At 42.9% G+C, this 22,395-nt stretch overlaps 1 protein-coding gene and 1 long non-coding RNA gene across 3 annotated transcripts; both read left to right on the top strand.

The window, feature by feature from the left end:
- The first annotated feature begins 511 nt into the window (after positions 1–511).
- On the top strand, positions 512–20,894 carry LOC132974850 (GRAM domain-containing protein 2B). Of its 2 annotated transcripts, none has more exons than XM_061039142.1 (14): positions 512–754; positions 7,699–7,818; positions 9,099–9,186; positions 9,455–9,524; positions 11,087–11,190; positions 12,238–12,333; positions 12,979–13,050; positions 13,356–13,445; positions 13,607–13,718; positions 14,881–15,039; positions 15,316–15,391; positions 16,161–16,265; positions 16,959–17,040; positions 19,635–20,894. In XM_061039142.1, the coding sequence occupies exons 1-14, from the start codon at positions 606–608 to the stop codon at positions 19,674–19,676; spliced, it is 1,365 nt and encodes a 454-aa protein (XP_060895125.1). In that variant the 5' UTR covers positions 512–605; the 3' UTR covers positions 19,677–20,894. The 2 variants fall into 2 exon arrangements, with proteins under 2 accessions (XP_060895125.1, XP_060895127.1); XM_061039144.1 differs by lacking the exon at positions 512–754 and adding an exon at positions 5,596–5,821.
- LOC132974888 (uncharacterized) lies at positions 17,047–17,863 on the top strand. Its single transcript, XR_009673146.1, has 2 exons — positions 17,047–17,391; positions 17,426–17,863. It is a non-coding gene; the product is annotated as an uncharacterized LOC132974888 (long non-coding RNA).
- Positions 20,895–22,395: the final 1,501 nt, after the last annotated feature.

Here is a 22,395-nt window from a genome sequence, read left to right as displayed (position 1 = left end):
CGAGCAGAAACGTGCTCAAACTAGGATCAATATTGGAGATGCTTTTTGAAAAATGGAGAGAGGTTAGAACACAGAAAGGTTTACAGACCGATGCAGAGCTGGATAAACACTGAAGCTTCAGTGTCCACCACATGGTGACCTGCGTGAGCATCGACTCTAGAGAGGGGGGGGACACCGCTCTCTACAATGTTTTGAATTTGGACTGTAGTACCCATTTTAAACACTCGGTGTCAGAGTAAGAAACTGTTTCCAGCGAGCGTCCCTCCCAACATTTTGTCAGGCTCTCTAAAATGTAAAGAAGTGTGTTGTCAGACAGTGAAAGTCCAAAACACCTCCAGCTTGTTTATCATTGACCAGAGTCTCTGATAAGAGATTTGGGGCAGCATGAAAAAGTCTACATTATATCACTGAGACACACTGTACTGTTGTCAAAGCAAACAAACAGAGCCACTGTACAGCCAGTCACAGACTGCTAGGTGATGTTTATTCTGCAGACGACCAGGAGGCGTTTCATTGGTCGGTATATATTTGAGGAGAAAGTGGAGTACAGACAGATACAAACAGAGCACCTTAGGTTTTCTAAAAATCTGAAAACAACATACTTGATGAATCAGGTCTGCTCGGAGAAACGTTGTCAAAGTGATCCTGTGGCTGCGATGGAGAACTACAGTCCAGAAGACTTGCTTCGGTTAAAGACGAAGAGCACAATGTCCAAACACTGCTGTGCTCTCTACAACACCAGCGGACATCACCGGTAAGATGAATCTCATTAACAGTGTCTTCAAAAAGTCTCCAGATTTGATGTAACAACACTTTCAGGTTGTTTCTGCGTGTTGAGCTTTTTGCTTTGGTTATTTTCTCTCCACACTGAACATCTGTTAACTGAGTCTGAGTCTCGGGTATGTCGTGGTCTCGATTAATGTGGTCTTGAGACTACTCCACTGAATCCACAAAGAAGTTTATTGTCTGAATTTCTAGTTTCAAGTCGTCTTCAATACAGAACGATGTTCATTTATTAAATGATGGTCCCATTTAGAGTCAAAAGACCCCTTTTCCACCGCAGGAACTTTCCCGAGGAACAAGGGACCTTTTGAGGAACTATGTGCATTTGGACCCTGCAGGAACCAGGGTCTAAATGTAGTTCTGGGGTAATAGATCTACCCCTACAAAAGACCCTGCTTGATGGGTAGTACCTTCCAAAGGTCCAGGGACTTTGGGAGGCAGGGCCTGCAGTGTTGAACGTCTCCAATTGGTCAGGCACTCATAGCGTTGTAGGTCGCCCACCATGTTTCAAAGACTGCAGCTGCAAGCCCGCTGTTTATATTTGATCGTGCTTCTACACTTTCCTTGCATGGCTTCATCTTTCTTGTATGACTTTTGTCTCATTACCGCCACCTACTGGTCTGGCGGTGTAGTGCAGTTACTTTTATTGCTTCTCCACACGTCATCGGCCTGATTGTCATAACCTTCCGGGGACTTCAGGCTGCGGTGGAAATGCTGATAACTTGGGTTACAGGAACACATTTAGTTCCTTGAGGTGAAGTTCCCTGAAAAGACATTTGGTCGAAAGAAGGGGAAATAGATGAGAAAGCAGGGGAGGAGTTATAGAGTTCGGTTACCTGGTGTTGGACAAGTCACTAAGCCGACCTGAAAAACATCTTTTTCAGCTTTTGGTTGTACTAAATACAGAAGTGTTTCATAGTTATTCAAGAATTGGGTGACATCAAAACTGCAGGGTTGACTTCGTTTTAACTGTCTATGCTGCAGAATCAGATAAATGTGATGTCGATTAGAACTCAAGGACAGCTGTCGATGTTGTGCTCTGCCTATGATCACTTCCTGTCAGCACCTCTGGTCACTTCCTGTCAGCACCTGTGTGTCCGATCAGACTTAAAGCTGTTTGTTTGCACTTCCTGTGCCTGTGTTTTTCTTACTCTCGGATGTACGTCACTCTGTATAAAAGCGTCTGCCAACTGAATTGTAGAATTAACACAACATTCAAACTGGGCCCCTCCTCCTCCTCCTGGCCTCATCGCCCCCAGAAGCTCACCCTCACTGCAGGACATAGCGTGTACGTTTCCTGTATGTAGCTACACTGCAAGCTAACGCACCCTAGCGCAAGCTAACCGCCAGTGTTTGTCACCTGCCTGTCCAACAGGAAGCAGATCAACTCCACGTCCACGGGTAAAAGACAACACAAGGCTCACCTATCGTTTTAGAACAAGCTTTATCCACTCTGTGTTTTTCCTCACTCTGATTATAGTTTCTCTTTTCTGCTGCTACGTCCACGTTCGTCATATTCGCTGGTTTGAGTCGCGTCCAATCGCTGAATTGTATCCACTCCTTTTTTTTTTTTAAAGGTTGATTTTTGGGCTTTTCTGCCTTTATTTAGAGACAGGAAAGTGAACAGAGTCAGAAATCGGAGAGAGAGAGAGAGAGAGAGAGAGAGAGAGTGGGGAATGACATGCTGTGAAGGAGCCACAGGTCGGACTCGACCCCTGGCCGCCCGCTTGGAGGACTATAGCCTCTGTACATGGGGGGTGCACACTAACCACTAGGCTACCGGCACCCCAATTGTATCCACTCCTAAACTCACCTGCTGCCCTCTCATTGGCTGGAGGAGACACACCAGCTCCCCACCCAGAAACATCCCGAGTCAACAAACCAGAACAGTAAAATCCAGTGAGAGGACAGAGTCTCTGCAGACACAGTCACCACCACACATGTACGGAGGCCCAGAAGGGACGATGGAGCAGCTTCACTTTAGGAGAAGTCTGTATCTTTAAGTGCGTTTGTCAGAATGCAGACAGCTCCCTCTGCAGACACAACACCATTTTTGACTTATTTTTCAAAAATGCACAAGTGCACCCAAACATCTACACACAAAAAATGCTTTTTGTCTGGATTTTCTAGTAAACCCAGCTGAACCAGCAGGAGCTTGTAGTCGCAACAGAAGAAAAGAACTGTTCACAAACATCGATCTTGGTGCAGTGTTGAGTCAGACTCCACTTTTGTGCATTAAATTATTAACAACATTCCCACCTTCTGGCTTAAACCCACATAAACACTGAGGTTGTTTGTTGTGACCAGAAAAGAGCGAGGGGCACTCCGGGGAATCAACACCACATTTTATTTATTTGTTTTAATTTCTTTCGGGACTGGATTTTGAAAGTGGTAAAAAAGTAATATATGGAGTCTTGGTTTTCCTGCAAGACAAATGTGCTGACATGTCATGATTAGAGGCGCCCGAGCTGCAGTTCATTCAGTTTGTGTTTGTGTTTCAAAGGGCGTCTGGCGTCTGTTTGCACAGCTCAGCATGCAGGAGACTCAGACTGCAGCAGTGATCACCGCCTCACTGCGTGTCGCTTCATCTTCATCCGTTTCAATCAAACAAACTGCAGTAAATTACATTCACTCAACTGTTCCTCCAGCAGAGAGGGAATTAACGGGTCCAGAAATGGAAACATTACAGTAACAACCACAGAGAAATGAGAGCTAATAGGTTGTTCAAGAAGAGATTCTGCAGCATTTTATGATCGTTTAGAGCACAGCTTCCTACTTTTTTTTTAGCTCGGGACCCCCAGAATTGTTTCTGTTTCTTCTATTAGGCCTATCCAAACACAAAAGAACACAACAGCATAAAAACTATATTAAAGGGGACATATTATGATAAATCCAATTTGTGTTTTTGAACATATATTTGGTAACCTGAGTGTCTACCGACCCACAAAATGTGAAATAAATCCATCCAGTCCTTTGTTTGTGGTCTGCATAAGTCTTACAACACAGAGAAAAATGCTCTGTTTCAGATGTGCTCTCCTTGTGATGTCACAGTGGGATTCTGGTAAAAAAAAAAAAAAAATACCCTCCCCTCCCCTGGTATCTCCACCCATAATAATAATAATAATACATTTAATTTGTAACGCACTTTACATCTTTGCAAAATTTTAATTAGAATTGAACTACATTTTGTAAAAACATTTTTTACAATAATGGGTAACATTTGAGCAGAGTGTCAAAGTGCAGGCTGTTGTGTTTGAGTGTTTTAGTGATTTACGATCCTTTATGAAGACGTGCTCGGGGGCCCTGAAGGTCAAAACCCAACAGCATCTCAAACAATAAGACAACATTACAAACAAACAAAGGCAACCTTTGGAAAATACAACATTTATTTAAACACAACAATAACGTGAACTTCATTTTACAAACTCTATGAAGTTTTCACAGGTTGTCTGCTAAACGTGGCCGAAAACTTCCCTGAATCGTCCGTACTTAAAGCCGGGTGTGAGATTTCTCCTTTTCCTGATTTAACTGTCAGAAATAAAATGATGAATCAACACATTTAGACTTGCAGGCTGCCAGTATGTTTGATTTTGTGATTTAGGACTCTATGTGTGCAACTGTGGACCTTGAGTCTTGGAAATCTTTTCTTTGGGAGTCAGTGTGTGTGTGTGTGTGTGTGTGTGTGTGTGTGTGTGTGTGTGAGTGTGCGTGCGTGCTTGTGTGTGTGTGTGTGTGTGTAAAATAATTTCTAGTGAGTCCGAGAGTAGGAGAATGAAATCTAAAGTCCAGGCTCACAGAGAAGACATGTATGAACCATAGACTGTAAACATGTTGACGGTTATTGTGGCCCACTGACCCACAGCTCATATCAGTCAGCTCATATTACACACACACACACACACAGACACACACACACACAAAAGAAGCAGGATAATAGCAGGATCATATTTCCTCATTCATGCTGAGGTTCACACAGTTAAAGTCGTTATCATGTTTCTTTCACATGTTCAACATCTCAGAACTTTAAGTTATCTTTTAATTTTATTGGTGCCATTAAATACAAAATGAATGGGATTACTTCATTCTGACGGACACAGCAGCCTCTTCCCCTGAATGTGTGTGAACGTGTAGGTGTGGCCTGCGGTGTAAAAGCACTTTGAGTAGTCAGAAGACTAGTTCAGCGCTGTCCGAGCTCAAGTCCATTTGCTTGGTACCATTTTTGTTTGGTTTATTGCCAGCCCAAACTGATTGAAGCCCGGTTGATCTGTCAGAGCAAACACTGATTCGTCTTGTTCCCCGGATCGTTCCTTTCTCTTTGTAACACACACTGTGGAATAAGATAAACTCACAATGTCCGTGTGAAGTAACCATGAGGTCAAAGGTCAGGACTGCAGTCTGTGTAAAGAGATCCATCAGGTGTTTGGCACCCTCCTGTATGGCATCCATATTTAAAGTAAAAATGAAAGTAAGACTCTGTGTCAAAGGGAAACTCTGCAGATTTCTTCCTGTTGGGGGGAAATGGAACAAAGTTCTGTTTCTGCGTAACCTGAGCCACAAACTGCTGCCTGCTCGTGAACTCAAACTTTACTCAAACTGCGAAAGAGCTCGATTTTAAAGCAAAAATGAAGCTCCGAACTAAGCTCTGAAAAAGGCTTGATTAAAGGTTTTCATGCTCACACACTTGCACAAACACACACACACACACACACCACATTGTTCTGCGCCCTCATTGGCTGTGACATGAGAGACCAGGAGGCCCCTGAGACACGCCCACAAGCAGGTGAATGTGCAGGAGAGGATCAGGCTGCAGGGTTAGTTCCATTTCTCACAGCAGCAGACACACACACACACACACACACACACACACAGACAGACAGACAGACAGACAGGTTGACAGGTTGACAGGAGAGCAGGACAGACGGCTGATTAGTCGGGATATTAAACTGTTGAGCGTGATGACAGAACAGAGTGTGAACCAGCAGGAAGAAACCCGGAGGCGTAACAGAGGATCTGCAAAACACGAGGACAGAGACTATCAGTGAGTGTGTGACTGCAAGCACGCTCAGACATTTGAAAAATGTTCTCAGGACATGTGGAGTGGTGCTAATATAATGTTTGAGAAGTTCTTTGCATGGGAGCAACAGGTACAAGTTGAAGTTGTTGCAAAAGTAGTTGAGCTCATATATTACAACTAGAGCTGTCAAATGATTCATTTTTTAAAGTTTGATTAATCACCAAATCGATCGCATTAGTTTATCATGATTAATCGCATTTCAATTGCATGCTTGAAATTCCATTATTTTGCATTTCTTAACAGGTTTTGTTCGGCTTTCATTGCGCTTAAAGGCAGGGTTAGTAATTTTCTCCAGATCCACTTTTTAAGATTCTGGTTGAACTTGTCTTTAGGTCCTGACAGAAATTAATAACCCGTGTTCTCTGAAAAAGGAACGAAGAAAATCCGTCATCTGTATCAGTTTGTAAGCCTGTGAAAACTTCGACCAATGTCTGCCTCGAGGTACCAATCTGATGAACCAATCAGGCGCCTCCCTGCTCTTTATGCTGCATTCAGGTGCTGCTCGGGTGGTCCAAGTTTCCGAGGTTGGGAAGTCGTTCTTCCGACTTCAGTGTGTTCACGTGATATCAGTTCAGAAAGTCGGCATGTCGGCGTAAAACAGCGTTGATGCTACGAAGAAGATCGGTGAAATGTGACTGTTAAAAGTTACATTTGAGCAAAAAGTTGATGTGCAATACGTGAATTAATAAAAAATATGTTAAGATTAACAAAACATATTTTGCCCCTCATTTGATGACGATTCTAACGTCAAGTCGGGCACCTAATTGGGCACTGAATGAGACATGAGACGACGTAGTTTCTACACGATGCAAGAGATGAGCTGAGGTCCGCTTCTGGAGCAACGGCGCTCGTGCATGTAAGAGAGGGGGCGTGGCTTTAGAGGGAGCACAGAGGGGAGGGGCGGTGGGTGAAGACGGAGCACTGAGTGAATGCTACTTTCAAAATCATGCTAGTTTTTAGAAAATGACCAACCCTGCCAATGAGCTAAGTTTGCTTTACTTCCTGTTTGGATTACAAGCCTGCATTGTTTGACAGAAAAAGCAGAACTTCCTGTAGTTTTGAAAGTTAGAAACTTAACTGTCGAAAAAGGAACTCGTTATGGATCGCAAAGGTCAATGTGTGATGTCATAAGATGGATATTACTTTGGACTCGTCAGCTGAGCTGTCTGAGAGTTTGTTACAGTGAAAGGAGACGTTCAAAGATGATATATGGACTTGAGCTTATATAGCGCTTTTCTAGTCTTCTGACTACTCAAATTGCTTTTACACCACATGTCACACCTACACATTCACACACTGATGGTAGTGATCGCTATGTAGTATCATCCATCAGAAGTAACTAATCCCATTCATACACCACCACTGAAGCAGTGGGAGCAACTTGGGGTTAAGTGTCTTGCCCAAGGACACATTAGACATGTTGCCCAGCTGGGGATTGAACCCTTCTGGTTGAGAGGTGACGACTCTACCAACTGAGCCACAGCCGCCCAGTTGATGAAGCAGCGTCCTTTGATCCCCTGACCCCGGCCGGCTGCAGGAAGCTGCAATGGCTGCACACAATTTGAATTTTATGGTTTTGTATGAAAGCAACCTTCATGTTTCGCTTCTCGACATCCCACACTTCATTATGCCACACATCCACATTTACACTTCTGACTGTACTGACGGTCACACGCCATGTTTGGAATTATACGTTCAACGGTTTACCTTGAGCCAGGTTATGACACGTTTCGAGAAAGAGGAAAGAGAAGCGATGAGGGCGCTGCTCGGTATAAAAATGTATTTCACAGCTGTTTTTGTAGCATGCAGTCTGAACGATGATGTTTTCTGTGTGTCTGCAGCTCAGACGTAGAAAACGTGGAGGAGCGGCTCAGATATGACAGGATGGTCGGTGAGCCTCAGCAGACCGTCGATGCGGAGCAGCAGGAGATAACCAGCAGGAGGAAACCAGCGTTAGTCAGGTATTCATCCCCTCCCCTGGTATCTCCACCCATCATTAACCTCCGCCCATCGACGAGTGGTAAGTGGTAGAGGCGGTCCTCTCTCCACCGGATGATCAGGGGTTCGATCCCCAGCTCAGAATATTTACTTTGCCCTTTTCAAATTGAACATGTAGCCTTTATCATCGTTCTAAAAATAATGTTATCAGTGAGGTGGACTGGACTCGCAGGGTGGCAGCCAGTTGAATCAGAACCAATCAGAGCCCCTGAAGTCCCATGATGTGAATATTTTCATAGTGCGCCCAAACGATATCGTCGTTCTCAAAGCGTGCTTCAAATGATAGATGTATAAAAAACTTAAGACAAGGCAAGTTTTATTTCTAAAGCTCTGTCATGTTGCTCTGAGCTGCAGAGTCTCCTACTCCTACTTGGAGGGTTTTTAAAAAAACGGGGTTAAAGGATCATCAAACCGCTGTATGCACAAGTTTCTCTGCTCAACACTTCTGGTTCATGTCATTTCTCTAACTTTGATGCTGCTGTCTTCAATCAATCAATCTTTATTTTTATAGCGCCCATTCATAACAAATCTTATCTCAAGACACTTTACAAAAAGAGCAGGTAAGACCATACTCTTTCTTATGTTACGAGAGAAAAATGGGATAGGGGGAGATGGGATAAGATGCAGGAAGAAGATAGGGTCAAACAGAGGGGGGGAGGGGGTCCATAGCAGCATGCCGTCTCCACCAACAATCCCGAGGAACCTTCAAGACATGAGAGCTCTGGAGCTCCCAGGAGAAGATGTGGTTAGTATATTAAATTAGATAGAGACATGCAGTAATATGATGTGAAAGCGCAGAGAGAGAGAGAGAGAGAGAGAGAGAGCGAGAGAGAGAGAGAGAGAGAGAGAGAGAGAGTGAGAGAGGCGCTCAGGGTGCCAGTTCCCCCGTTAGTCTAAGCCTATAGCAGCATCACTAGGAGCTGGTCTACACCCAGCCCTAACTATAAGCTTGGTCTTGGCCTGGACTCTCTTTGAAAAGAGAGAAAAGAACGACGGAGTATTAGAGCCACGTTAAAGTAAAAAACGACATTCAGAAAACTCATTATTTAAGAATTCATGCATGAAAGGGTTAAATGGTTTCCTGTCATCACAGCTCTTCTGTATCACATCTGTAATCTGAACTGTTGAGCTTTAATGAATGGTGTTGTATAAATATACCAGAGTTCAAAGTGTGTCCTATGAACAGCCGCTCCTGTAGGCTGTGATATATAACATGAGTGACGTCTCCACCGTCTGCCTGCAGGTCAAAGACCTTCGATCACTCCCTGCTGACTCAGGTTCAGACTGATGCCGACCCCAAGATAGAGAGGAAGAAGTCTCAATACAGCCAGGTGAGCTCTCATTAAGTTCACTCTGATACATATTTTATGACACATATAAAAGTCCCAGTGTGGGGGTGATTAATCTCCGGTTTTTACAGCTGAGTGATATCATAGTATTTATTCTAACTGGCTTTGATCGCCCAATATTTCATTTATTCCTCTTTTTATATCTTTATGATGAGTGTTCAGATCTCTTAAAGTATAGTGCATGTAACATGGTTTCATGTGTGTGTGTGTGTGTGTGTGTGTGTGTGTGTGTGCATGCGTTGTGTTTCAGCTGTCGAAGAGCAACGGTCAGTACCATAAAATATTTAAGGAGATCAGCAAAGAGGAGCAGCTGCGACAGAGTGAGTCTTTCATGATCACATCTCTCCACTCCACCTTAAATACTGAATGAGGGATTCGATCAAAGTCAGACACTCAACACTTTGAGCTTTTCTTTAACAAGAGACGACGAGGATTTCAAAGAGAGGTTCACATAGAGATCTCACTCACACTGATGTCACTGGACTATTTGGGTATTGACATGAGGTTTTAGTTTAGTTGCTGCAACACTGCCATCCTCCTGACATTATTGGTGGGGGGCATTTTTTGCCTTTATTGGATAGAACAGCTGAAGAAAGACAGGAAATGTTGGGAGGAGAGAGCGGGGGATGACATGCAGCAAAGGCCCGGGGTCGGATTCAAACCCTCAGCCACTGGGATGAGGACCATTTCAAGGACTCTCTACATGGGGTGCGGGATATATTCGCTAGGCCCCTTCCTGATGCAAATACTCAGTTTGCATATCTAGTACTATATCTAGCCGTATGTCTGTGTAGGCTCTCTGCCTTTGGATCAAGCTTCGATCTATCCCATTAGCGGTTTCATTTCCTTTTCAATACATCATCAGTTTCTCTGGTTAAAGGTCACATATCATGTAAAATCCACTTCACCATGTTTCTCTCACACTAATATGTGTCCCTAGTCTGTCTACAAACCCCCCAAGGATGAGAAAAGTCCATCCTCTCCGTCTTCTGCCTGCTCCACTCGTTTCGAGATTTTCTCTTCATGACATCACAAAGGGCAGTAACCCCTCCCCCAGGTGGGTGACACGCCCACAGCTAGGTGTTTGTTCTGCCCTCTGAGTCTGCCTTCTCACCGTAAACAATAGGACATGGAGCGAGAAAGCCCGAGTACACCCAAGCCCTTCCAGAGAGGGGGCGTGGTCAGACACAGCTCATTTACATATTTAAAGGTACAGACACAGAAACAGCCTGTTCTGAGCAGGGCTGAAATAGAGGATCAGAGTGGATTTAAAACAAGAAACTTCACTTCATTTTTTGAGGAGCTTTGAGACTTATTTACACTGTTTGAAGAGGAGGAGAATATGTGACCTTTAACTTAAGTTTGTAACCTTTGATTTACCGGAATTTCCTGGTTTTCTTTCAAAATGAAAGCAGGTTTGTATCCAAGTAATGTACACTCTGTTTAAGACAGTACAAAAATACAAAATAAAAGCCTGAAATTAACTGTGTTGAAATGCTAAATTTTGGAATTTCAAACATGCTATTAAAATGCTATTAACTTGAAATTGCGTGATTAAATGTGATTAAAGAATCTATCTAAAGTATCTTCTGACAGCTCAAGCTCTTATATTTTCTGTCCCTCTGCAGCAGCTTCTCGGTGAAACTTTAGCTTGGTTTTCATCCAAGAAGACATCCTGAATAAACACAAACAAATACAAATACTAATGCTATTACACATGTGTCTATACTGCAGCAGATTTAAAGCAGCAGCCGTACGGACGGAGGAAATGTTGACACTGATAAAGAAACATGTGAAAGTGTATTTCACCATGTCAGTGTTGTTGTTTTAAGACTGAAATATTACACTCTCCCATCTTCTTTTCCACTGAACTGTCTGTCAGGTTACACCTGTGCTCTGCAGAAAGACATCCTCTACCAGGGCCGCATGTTTGTCTCTGACCACTGGATCTGCTTCCACTCCAAAGTGTTCGGAAAGGACACAAAGGTAACGACACAGGGGACACACATTACTGCAGAGTGCTGTCTGTGTGTGTGTGTGTGTGTGTGGTTACCATCATGCTTCAACTTCTCTGCTCTGTGGAAAGAATTCAAAGATTCTTTCCCCGGGGGGTTTTTATCACAGAGGCGCTCAGACTTTCTCTCTTTAGTCTTCTTTCCCTTTCAAACAGGAACTTCACGCTGCAACAAACTGTCTGTGTTTGCTGACGTTTTGTCAAAACTTAGCTGTAATCTTTTATATATGAATTCAGTGAGGTGCCAACAGCTGCAGGTTTGATTTTTTGTTGGAGAGACGTTGGCCTTAATTATTCAAATGTACCTGAAGCTTCACAGGAATCTGTCAGAACACAGATGTAAGCTGCTCGCTTACAAAACAGCCACAAAAACGGCTCCTTCTTTTCTAAACTCTCATCCAGGTCTACACTCCCTACCGCCCACTACGCTCTGCCAATGAAAGGCGTCTGATCTAACCTTCACAACAGGGTCTTAAATCTCTAACTAGACTCTTCTCCTCTGTCGCCCCCCGGTGGTGGAACAAACTTCCTAACTCCATTCGATCAGCAGAGTCCCTCTGCACCTTTAAGAAAAAGATAAAGACCCAGCTCTTTATGAACACCTACGACCTTAATGATGATGATGATGATGATATTTAGGAATGTTTTCGATACTGATTACAACTCTCAAGAACAGCTGTCGATGTTGTGCTCTGCCTCTGGTCACTTAGTTGCTAAGTAACCAGTTGACTTGGCTTGGCTTCATTGTTCGACAGCGGAGGTTGCAGCTTGTCTTATTTGTGCCAGTGTGATCAGGTCCTTAATCATAAATAGATAGAAGTTATCTTAAGTCCCCGCTCCCGCTCCAATTGGTCTCTATTCAAACTGTAACACAAGCCGTTAGCTGAATACCTGATATGATTCTTTGAAGGATGAGGTTGCTGACAGTATGAACACTGTTTCCAGGATGTTTTACAGGATGAGAGGAACTGTAATCCCATCAGGACTGCACTGGTTATCATCGTGATTGTTTGTTTCAGATCGCCATCCCAGTGATGTCCGTCACTCACATCAAAAAGACCAAAACTGCCATCCTGGTGCCAAACGCTCTGGTGATCGCAACCGCAAACGACAGGGTGAGAAAGATTACTTTGTGAAATAATGTACTGGACAGGGGCGTGTCCAGACTTTTTGGACTAGGGTGGCCCACCTGGGGCGCTGACTTCTGCAGGGGTGGCATGACAAAGAATTTATTTACGACTAAAAGTACATACAAAAAAAAGTTACTACATTTACAACATAAAGAAAAGTACCAGCATGGTGACCATGTTTGGTCGAGAGGACGGGTTCTGGAGGGAGCAAACCTCAAGTTATTAGCGAATGCTTAGTTAGAAAGGTGCATCCAATACATGTACATGTTTTCTTGCTGCCATTATACCCAACGGAGGTCGGTTAGACTGAAACGTTGTACCATCTAATGAATACGTCAGTGTAAAGCGAGACAGTGTGCGGGAGACTTTCTCATTGCCTTTAAGTTTTAAACTCCTCCGACACACCTGTTACACATTCAGGTGTGCAAGGATTTGTTTCTACATTTTTCCACAGAGCAACCCCAAATTGTGCGTTGGCTTCTCCACATGTTCGAGGATATGTTAGTGTTTCTGTTTGTTTTAAACAGGGTTTTAAAGTTTGGTCATTTCAAAGTCTCACAGAAAACAATAAGAACCAAATGTGCTAACTTGATGGTAAACTGTTTATTTGTTTGTTTGTTTTTGTTGCAGTACATGTTTGTGTCCTTCCTGTCCAGAGACAACACCTACAAGATCCTGATTTCCGTCTGTCTTCATCTGGAGGTAGGACCGACCTCCATCATGCAGCCACATATTTTCATTCACACTGTTGCTAGGCAGACAACCTTTAAAGAGAAGAGGGTTTCTTCCAACAGGAGAAAATCTCCTCATAAAGAGAACATATTGCTGAGTTAAATATGAAATGTGTTTTATGATTTACTGAATGTTTGATTCTCTTGTCCTCCTTTCATTTCGTTTTCAAAAATCTGCTAAATGTATGTTCTTTTTTGGTTTGATCAATTTCTTCAGTGAATACTGAATTAATATGACCTCATAAATCTGACTGTACATGGTTTGTGTTTGAACAGGAGAAGAGTCCGTGCAGTAGCCCCTTCCCCTCCTCTGCTGAGAGCAGCTTCAGAGGTCAAAGGTCACCTCTGTCACCTCGCTTTCCTCTGGTAGGTCAGATACATACTCACTGAAACTAAAACAAGTGTAAAGAACCATCTTTACCATATTGTAGTACGACTGCCTTGAAGGTCTCCTCTCTGACATTCATCATCAGCTGAGACCTCGTTCGGTTTTTCTTTTAGCTAACATGTCGTGTTTGTTTCTGCAGGATTTTACGGGTGATTTCACTGATCTGGACGGAGCAGTGAGACAGAGGAGGCAGGAGATGGAGGAGAGCAGCAGCTCCGACTCCCAGACACCAGACTACGACAAGATAGCAGGTAAAACCGGCCAAAAAAAACACTTATCCAAGTAACAAACTTATCAATCCTTCAACCAACCAACCAATGGAATTACCAAGTAACCAACCACTTAACCAAACAACGTATTAAATAACCAAACAAACAATCAAACTGTAAAACAACTTACCAACAAATTATCCCAAACAACAAAAAACAAAACAAGAAACAATACAACCGAACACACAAAGCATCCAACCAAGCAACAAACAAACCAAACAACAAACAAACCAACCGAGCAATCAACTTATCAACCAACATAGCAACCAACCATTTATCCAACCAAGGTATTAAATAACCAAACAAACTGCAAACCCTTTAACCCTTATCCACCAACAAACAAAACAATTAACCAGTTAACCACCCAACAAACCAACAACTAATCCAACCGACCAACCAACCAATCAATCAATCAACCAACAAACAAACCAAGCCCCCATCTTATCAAGGAACAAACGAACAAGCAAATCAACCAACCAAGAAGTTACCAACCATTAAACCAACCAACCAATCAAATAATCCAACCGAACAATCAATTTATCAACCAACATAACCATTTATCCAACCAATGTATTAAATAACCAAACAAAACAAACTGCAAACCAACTTACCAACAAATTAACCCTTCAACCAATCCACCAACCAACCAACCACAAACCAAACAATAAACCAAACAATAAACCAGTTAACCACCCAACAAAAAAAATCCAACTGACCAACCTATCAAGGAACAAACTAACCAACAAACTAACCAACAAAACAGCCAATTAAATAACCAACTATTAACTCAACTAACCTATTAAATAAACAAACAAACAAACAAACAAACAAACAATCCAACCCAATAATCAACTTATCAACCAGCAAACCAAACAGACAAATAGTTGACCAACCATCCAACCAAACAAACAAACCAACCAATAACCAATCAAGTAGCCAATCAATAAACCAACAAACCAGTTAACCTGCAAAATGTTTAATAACCAAACATTCATTTAAACAACCGACCAACAAAGATCCATTAAGTTTTCTTGAATGTATATTTTATGAGTCTGTAAAATATCCTAATCTGCAGAATCAGTCAGGTTTTCAAGTCTCCAGAGTCTTCCTGTCCTCACAACTTCCTGTCTCTTGAACGCTGCAGAGTTCCCCGTCCCTCCGTTTTTGGACGTTTTGAAGCAAACAGACGGTTCAGCTCCTCCTGAACATCCGAGCCATCAACACAAAGTGAAGAATCAGAATCAGAACCAACATCAGAACCAGCAGAGCCCAGACAGCAAGCAGCACGACACACACCCCACCGGTATAAACAAACTGTCTGTAAATATAACTACTGTAAAAACTACAAACCCATTATCTCTGAAAATATATCAACTACACATTTTAACCAGCAGTAATCCAAAGTTTCCCCAGATCTCCTCAGGTAAGTTTAGAATAATGATAGTTTTCTGTTGGGATAGGACTGTTGTTGAAGTTATAACTACCAAGATGTTTTTTTTTTTTTTCACAAACAACAAATTGAATTGAATGTGTTATTTGTTTGTTTTGTTTCAATGAGTGAGTGTTTTTTCTGTTTCAGGCTCAGATGTTGTGATCAACACAAGAACACTGAAACCCGTTTCACTCAACACTGTGCTGTTTGTCTACCTCTTTCTGTGAGTTAACCACCAATTGATCCATTCATTGTCCTTTAAAAACGTTCATTCATCTTTGAATCCGGTTAGTAAAATCAAAACAACGACAGACGGCCCAACCTACAGCAAAGATAAAGGCAGAACACAGAAAGCTTACTCTTAGAGAATCTTAAAGCTCAAACAAAGTCCAACAAATCCAAAAACTGGGAAAAAAGACAAAAGTTCACATTAGCGGCTCAGGCCACAAGGAAGAGGATTGCCTAAACGGAAACAAATCTTGACACCATCCATGCATTCATCCAAAAATTAAATGTATTTATCCCTCTATTTATTCATTCATTACATCAAGTAATGTTCCAATGTTTTAATTGTTTTTTTATTGTAAAGGCTTACCTTCAGTTTGTTGGTCCATTCAATCCAGCAGTTCTCTGTTATGTACATGTTCATTCATTCAATTGTGAATTTTCACATTAAATTCATTCAATAGAAAATTCAATGTGTTTTGAAACATATATTGATAATGCAGAATGTATTCAGTAATTAGTACATATCCTAAATACAGTAATTCAAGATGTCCTCTTTTTGGTCCGTTATCAGACTGTTTGATTTTGTTCATTAATTCAGAGAATTTTACGAAAGTAGGTCAAACAATTTGCACGTTAAGTCTACAGCTACTGCAGCTGCTCTTATATGCAGAGCTTGCTTTTATTATCTGTGTTGAACTGTTCTTTGGCTGATTATCGGCTGTGTGTGTGTGTGTGTGTGTGTGTGTGTGTGTGTGTTTTCCCAGAGTATGTGTCCTGGTCCTGTCCTCCTGTTACCTCGCCTTGAAGATCGTCTCGTTGGAGCAGAGACTGTCGACGCTCGGCTCAGTCACAGAGTTCGCCCGCCAGGAGTGAGTCCACGTCCTGTCAGAAACACAAAGTCTGTGCGAAGAGGCCTCGAAACATCACAAAGATGTTCTTCAAACTGATGAGGAAGAGTCGGGGGGGGGGAAGTTTTATTTAAATGTTTTCTTATTTGTTGTCACATCTTGGCTGCACGATTGAATAATGGAGGAGCTGAAACAGAGCTGCAGTTGTTGTAAATGTAGTCTGAACATTCGCAGTATCAGTAGGACCTGAAAAAGCTACAACTTTCCAAAATGTAAGTCTCCCAAGGTTCGACCCGTGAACTGATGAGATAATGTGAGAAAAACTGAACTCACACAGGTGAACCGAAAAAGAGCAGCTTTTTATTCCGAAACGAGACCGAGACCTTGAAAAACGATATCAAGTACTACAACACCGCGTCTCTTTACCTTCAGCCCTCAGTTAGACCAGCTTCTGAACTAAACGCACGCCGTCAGCTCTGTCATCAGACCGTGTGATCATGAAGTTTACTTTGAATGTATTTAAAAACAATCTGCACCACCATGGCAGACTCTAATTCAAGAAATAAAAAAAAATAAACACGCGTGTCAGAAAAACAGACATATTAAGTAAAACGGTATATACTTGTAAAAGTTTAAATCGTTTTTTAATAACACATTCACTCTCTCATGTTTATGGATATCCGATAATTAATATGCAACATGTTCTTGTTCCAGAAATGATTTTCTGCCGGGGAGTGACGTGAACTCGGAACTCTTCTCTGAACTTCTCACCATCAACCTGTTGAAGCTGGAGAAGGTCAGTCAGTCTGTCTGTGTCCAACACGTTCAATTTAGAAAAGATCTAAGAAGAAAACACTGGATTAGCTCCCATTGTAATCCACATTTCTTCAAAATTTGTTTTAGTTTATGGGTGAATAACCTGCTCTTTAGCCAATTTACAAAAATCTCAGAAGAGTGTTTACAAAAGTAAAATATCTTTGACGCTAGACTGCAAAAACTCTAATCTAAGCAAGCTACAATTTAACAGACGCTTTAATCCAAAGTGATGAACATCAGAGAGAAAGAACAACACAAGCAAGGACCTAGAGAGGAGGAAACAAGGTCAGGAAGTGCAAACAAACAGCTTTAAGTCTGATCAGACACACAGGTGCTGACAGGAAGTGACCAGAGGCAGAGCACAGGTGCTGACAGGAAGTGACCAGAGGTGCTGACAGGAAGTGACCAGAGGCAGAGCACAACATCGACAGCAGTTCTTAACAGTTCCAATCAGCATCAAAACATCCTTAACACAGTCATCATCATGATTATCATTAAGGTCAGAGCTGGGTCTTTAGCTTTTTTTAAAGGTGCAAAGGATCCGAGTACACTTGACCCCAAAATCTGGTTCATTTGTTTGTGTGAAGACAAACTTACTGTTCTCATACCGTACTCGGGTACTGTGTCCGAGTATGCATGAAGAGGTGGTCTCAGGCACAATCCATGAGTACTCGAGATGTTCTACCTAAACAGTTATTAAGTCCTATTTCTTCCCACTGGAGTGTAGCTGTGTAAAGACTTTCACTTTCAGCCTGATAAACTCAGTAACTGTACTTAGAAGACAGCGTCTACGCGTGCGTTAATCCCTTCATCGAGCTGTGAAACCAAACATTGTGTCAGAAGCAGAGCAGCCTCAGGACACGTTTCCAGAGAGCGACGTGTAACCGGACTCTATAACCGGTTTCTATTAATCAAACATTTATAGTCAATGATCTGTTCATAGAGAAACGTGGACGTCACCTGTAAGAGGAGCTCGTCTCTCATCTGTCAGTCCGCACTCAGCGCGACTGACTGAGCAACATTAACATTTCAGGCTGACGCCCGTCTCCTCACACACAGGCCGCCGCTGACAGCCGCCGCTGACAGCCGCGATCACGTGGAAAAGTGTATCAGAAAGAGCCGCATGTCATATCAGCCTGCTGCTCTGGTTGTTGATAATCTTTCACCAACTTTGGTTTATCTATTATTTAAACACATGAGCGGGCAGCGAAGGCCGCCAGGACTTTTATTTTGAAGTTCTTCACACATGCTCTCTGAGTTCTCTTATTTTTCTACCCATGATGCTATACTTTTTTTCGTCGTTTGGTTTGTGGTAGCCATATCTTTTGTCGATAGCTTGATGGTAAAAGTCAAACACTCTACTTGGCAACACTCAGTCTCTCTGCAGACTCACATGGATGCACCGGGTGCAGCTAGGCTTAGTGCACTCGGTGTAGATTTGAGTCGTGGCATAAGACATAAGAGAATTTTTACACAAGATACTAGTGCTCTGATGAAAGGATTAGCGCCCAGTGAAGACGCCCCTGCCCTACCGATAAGTTACATAACCTACCACGTGGCCCTTAGTAGCCATTGCATTCAAAAAGGCATTACCACCTTCAACAGACCCAGGCTCTGTTTATGTAAGCTATCAGGTAGATTTCTCCTTTGTAGTCCTGGCGTTCCTGTTGCCCACACTTCCTCGCCGCTGAGGTGGAGGTCGGAGCAGGCCGTGCATGAATGAGGACACTGGTGGTTATGGGGATGACAGTCCGATGGTGGTGGCTGGGCGTCAGGGACCTCCGTCTACTTGAGACAAGGCCTCCTGGGCTTCTAACCCCTTCTGCCCCCCCCCCCCCCCCCCCCCCCCCCCCACAACTCAACCATGAAGTCTGATGAGTAGCAAGAGCCAGGACATCACCAGGGTGGTCAAGTAGGAACCTCCCTTCACCTTAGTTTAGTCCAGTCAGTCCCACAACTCCTCGGGAAGGCCTGACAGTGATCTCCAGCGTCCCAGAGTCACCCGACTCCATTCAAGATCTCACCGCCCACCACACCAACACATACTCTAACACATGGCCATCACAGCCCAAACAGTGTTGCCACCTTCAACAGACCCAGGCTGTGCCGATACGACTTACCCTACCGCATGGCCCCTAATGACCCCCACACCCAAAATGCAACTATTCCTGGTGCCGACATCGCACATGAAAAAGAAAGCTAGACTTTGACATTATTGTCCCCAAGGGGAAATTCTTCTTCAAAGCACTTTTGACAGCAAGTTTCTTTTTTTTTTAGAAGAACAGCAAAGAGATCACAAGAGGAGAGTCTGTAGAGAGATCTCAGAGAAAGGGCGAGTGAAGCAAAGCCAGGGTGAGGTGCCCTGATTGGGGCTAGCACCCAACCCAGCCGGATCAGGCCGCTGCTGTACTTCCCCTAAACGAGCCTCAGCCTTTCACTGGAATTATTCTATCCAAATAAACTGACTGGTTTAAGCAAACACATTAATTATCATTAGAACAGATTTTAAAGTGAATCTGAGTATCATGTCATGCAGCCCGGTGCTACAATAACACTAAGTATCTGTTCTTCCAGGTGCAGAAGAACCTGCAGAGACTGCTGGACGAGGCCATCTGAATGTACTGAAAACCTGAAAATACTGTGTGAAGCTCTGTAAATATTCTGTAAATATGTATGTAGTTAATTATAGTAAATGTTACACCCTGACAGTAATGAGATTTATTAAAGTCACATCAAGGGCTCAAAAAGGAGAATTCACAAAAATCTTAGCACATCATCTGGTTAAGTTAAGTCAATTATGTTGCATTTCGGGCCTACTGTATACGTCACAATGACGATTAGCTGGAGGCAAAACAAACTGGCTCATAACATAGCTAACATGACAAGTGTGGCTAATTATGAGAGTTGTTAAACATGTTGCTGTAGGTTCACTACATACCCAGTAATGCAAGCACAGTTCACCATCATGATGTAGCTGTTTGCTCTATTCACAATGTCCCAAACCTTGTACGTGACTATCTTCTGTCCTCGCTGCTGCCTGGGCAGAACTTTGGACCAAGGATGTCACGAGTTAAATGGCGGGATATAAAGTCCTGTACATTTCCCATTACAACATAGTTAAAGGTATCTAAGGACTTATACGCCCTGAGTTTGTCTTTACTTTACACACTTGGTTTTTCTATCAGAAAAGTGTAACTGTCTGGCGGGCCTTTCCCGCTTTGGCAGTCCTGTCAAATCATCCATCCACTGAGCGAGAGCGTACAGGTCGACGGTCTCCTCCCGTTCATCGTTGTTAACGTATTCCAGTAATACCCTCGATCCCGGAGTGAAAGTGACTTCATTTGTTCAAAGAGGCTCTGAGCATCTCTGTCCAATGTTTTGAATTTGGACCGCAGTACCCATTTTAAACACTAGGTGTCATATTGCGCCTTTAAACCCAGTATGGTTAAAAATATGTAAACCCATCTCAACTTGTCAAAGGAGAAGTTCAGTTAATTTTTACAGGTATCTCGTGGCTCACCTGCAACCTGATTTGTCTGAGCATCCCTGAATGCACCGAACTCTAACTGCAGACAATTTGTCATTATTCCCATGACCACCGGGTGGCACTGTTAAGAGATTTCAAAACTACCGTAGTGGTTTCTAAATCTTCCACATGGGGATTGTGGTCCCAGAACTTTTCCTCTGGTTGAATGAACTTTTGATGCATCAGCTGTGAAACACTTTGGAGTTAACTCTGAGTCATTGTCTTTTCAAACAGCCGACTGTTACAGAGATGTGAATAACTAAAATAAATAAAAGGTTTATTTTGAAATAAAAGGTTTTTTGCTGTCATGTTTATGCATTCTTTTTTCTTTTTTTTTTTTACCTTAGTTCCACAACATCTCTCTTTAATCATGCGTTAAAAGTAATTCATTATTCTCAAAGCCTACTCCTGTAATCCTACCCACTACCCACCATGCACTGGGAGGTTTCTAAGGCGACCCTCACAGTCAACAAACATGGCTGCTGCTGCTGCTGGAGGGAGCTCCACCAAACACGAGTGAGTCTCATATTTGTACTCTGAAGCTGAACTGTTAAAGTTAAATATGCATTCAAAATTAATTTAGATGTGAACATTTAATTTAACATTCAGACTTCATCTTAAAGGAAGTCTGTCGCTTTCTCTTCTGATCTTTTGTTACATGCAGCATTTGGTGGGGCACAAAAAACTGAGTTAAGTCGCTGGTGGTCTGGTTTGCTTTTGCAGGTCATAAAGACGCTTCAGTGTTCATTTCAGATTGCAATCTTTTTCATAACCAAGTCCTCACAGAAGCTTTCATTAATTTACTTTTTAATGAAGAGTTAAAACCCAAACATCCTGAAATGATTTCAGTGAGGGAAAAAAAGACCACAGGTAGATTTGTTGGCCTCATCGTACGTGTTCATTACACACATAGCCTGAACACTAAACTAACTATCTTGTGGTATTGAGGCGATCCTGCTCACACATCCCGACGTTCTCCGCCCGACATCCCATGATACCCAAACTGTATGTGATGCCATGGAAACAAGACATGAAGAACCAGAGAGTCCTGATTAAGGTAGATACCAGAAAGGACAAACGCAACTCACTGCAAACTGTCACATTAATTCACTGTGTGTGTGTGTGTGTGTGTGTGTGTGTGTGTCAGAACGCGGCTCTTGCAGGGATCCCCGTCGTTCCTCTTGAGGAGTCTCTGTGCCTCTCTGGTCAGGAGCGTCTCTGTCACAGTCAGGACTCCACACAGTGCTCTTCCTCTTCTTCCTCCTCCTCCTCCTCTTCCTCTTCCTCTGCTCCGTTCAGCCAGACAGGACTGACAGCTCATAACTCCTCCCACCTCTCCAGGTAAAACACGTCAGAAGCTACATTAAAGTCATATCAGGGGTGTCGGGGGTGCAGAGCAGTGGCGGCTGGTGCCTGGATCTTAGTTTGTTAGCTTGATGCTAACACATACAGGGAAATGCCTTTAACTGGCTAACGGTATTAGCATTGAAATGTTTCAACTTAGGAAACAATCTATTTTCCTTAACATACTTAACCATCTGCACTCGTGCTTACAGGCATATGTGTCCTACACTCTGTAGAGACAAATTTAAAAAATACTGCTGACTCATGCTCGTCTGGTCTGCTGCTCTGATCCATCTTTATAAACAGTCAGTGCTCTGATCCAGTGACGCTGCATGACTCGCTCTTCATGTCTCAGTTCATGGGACGTGTCCCTGTGCTGCCTCCTTTTGGGTGCTCGTGTGTGATGTCCGTATGAGCACATTTTTGCTGCACTCCTCGATGCTCCTATCTGTTTTATTGAAGTGG

This window comes from Labrus mixtus, chromosome 5, assembly GCF_963584025.1.
Source record: "Labrus mixtus chromosome 5, fLabMix1.1, whole genome shotgun sequence".
Classification (NCBI taxonomy): domain Eukaryota; kingdom Metazoa; phylum Chordata; class Actinopteri; order Labriformes; family Labridae; genus Labrus; species Labrus mixtus.
The sequence above is the reverse complement of the archived record's forward strand: the minus strand, read 5'-3'. Positions and strand labels throughout refer to the sequence as shown.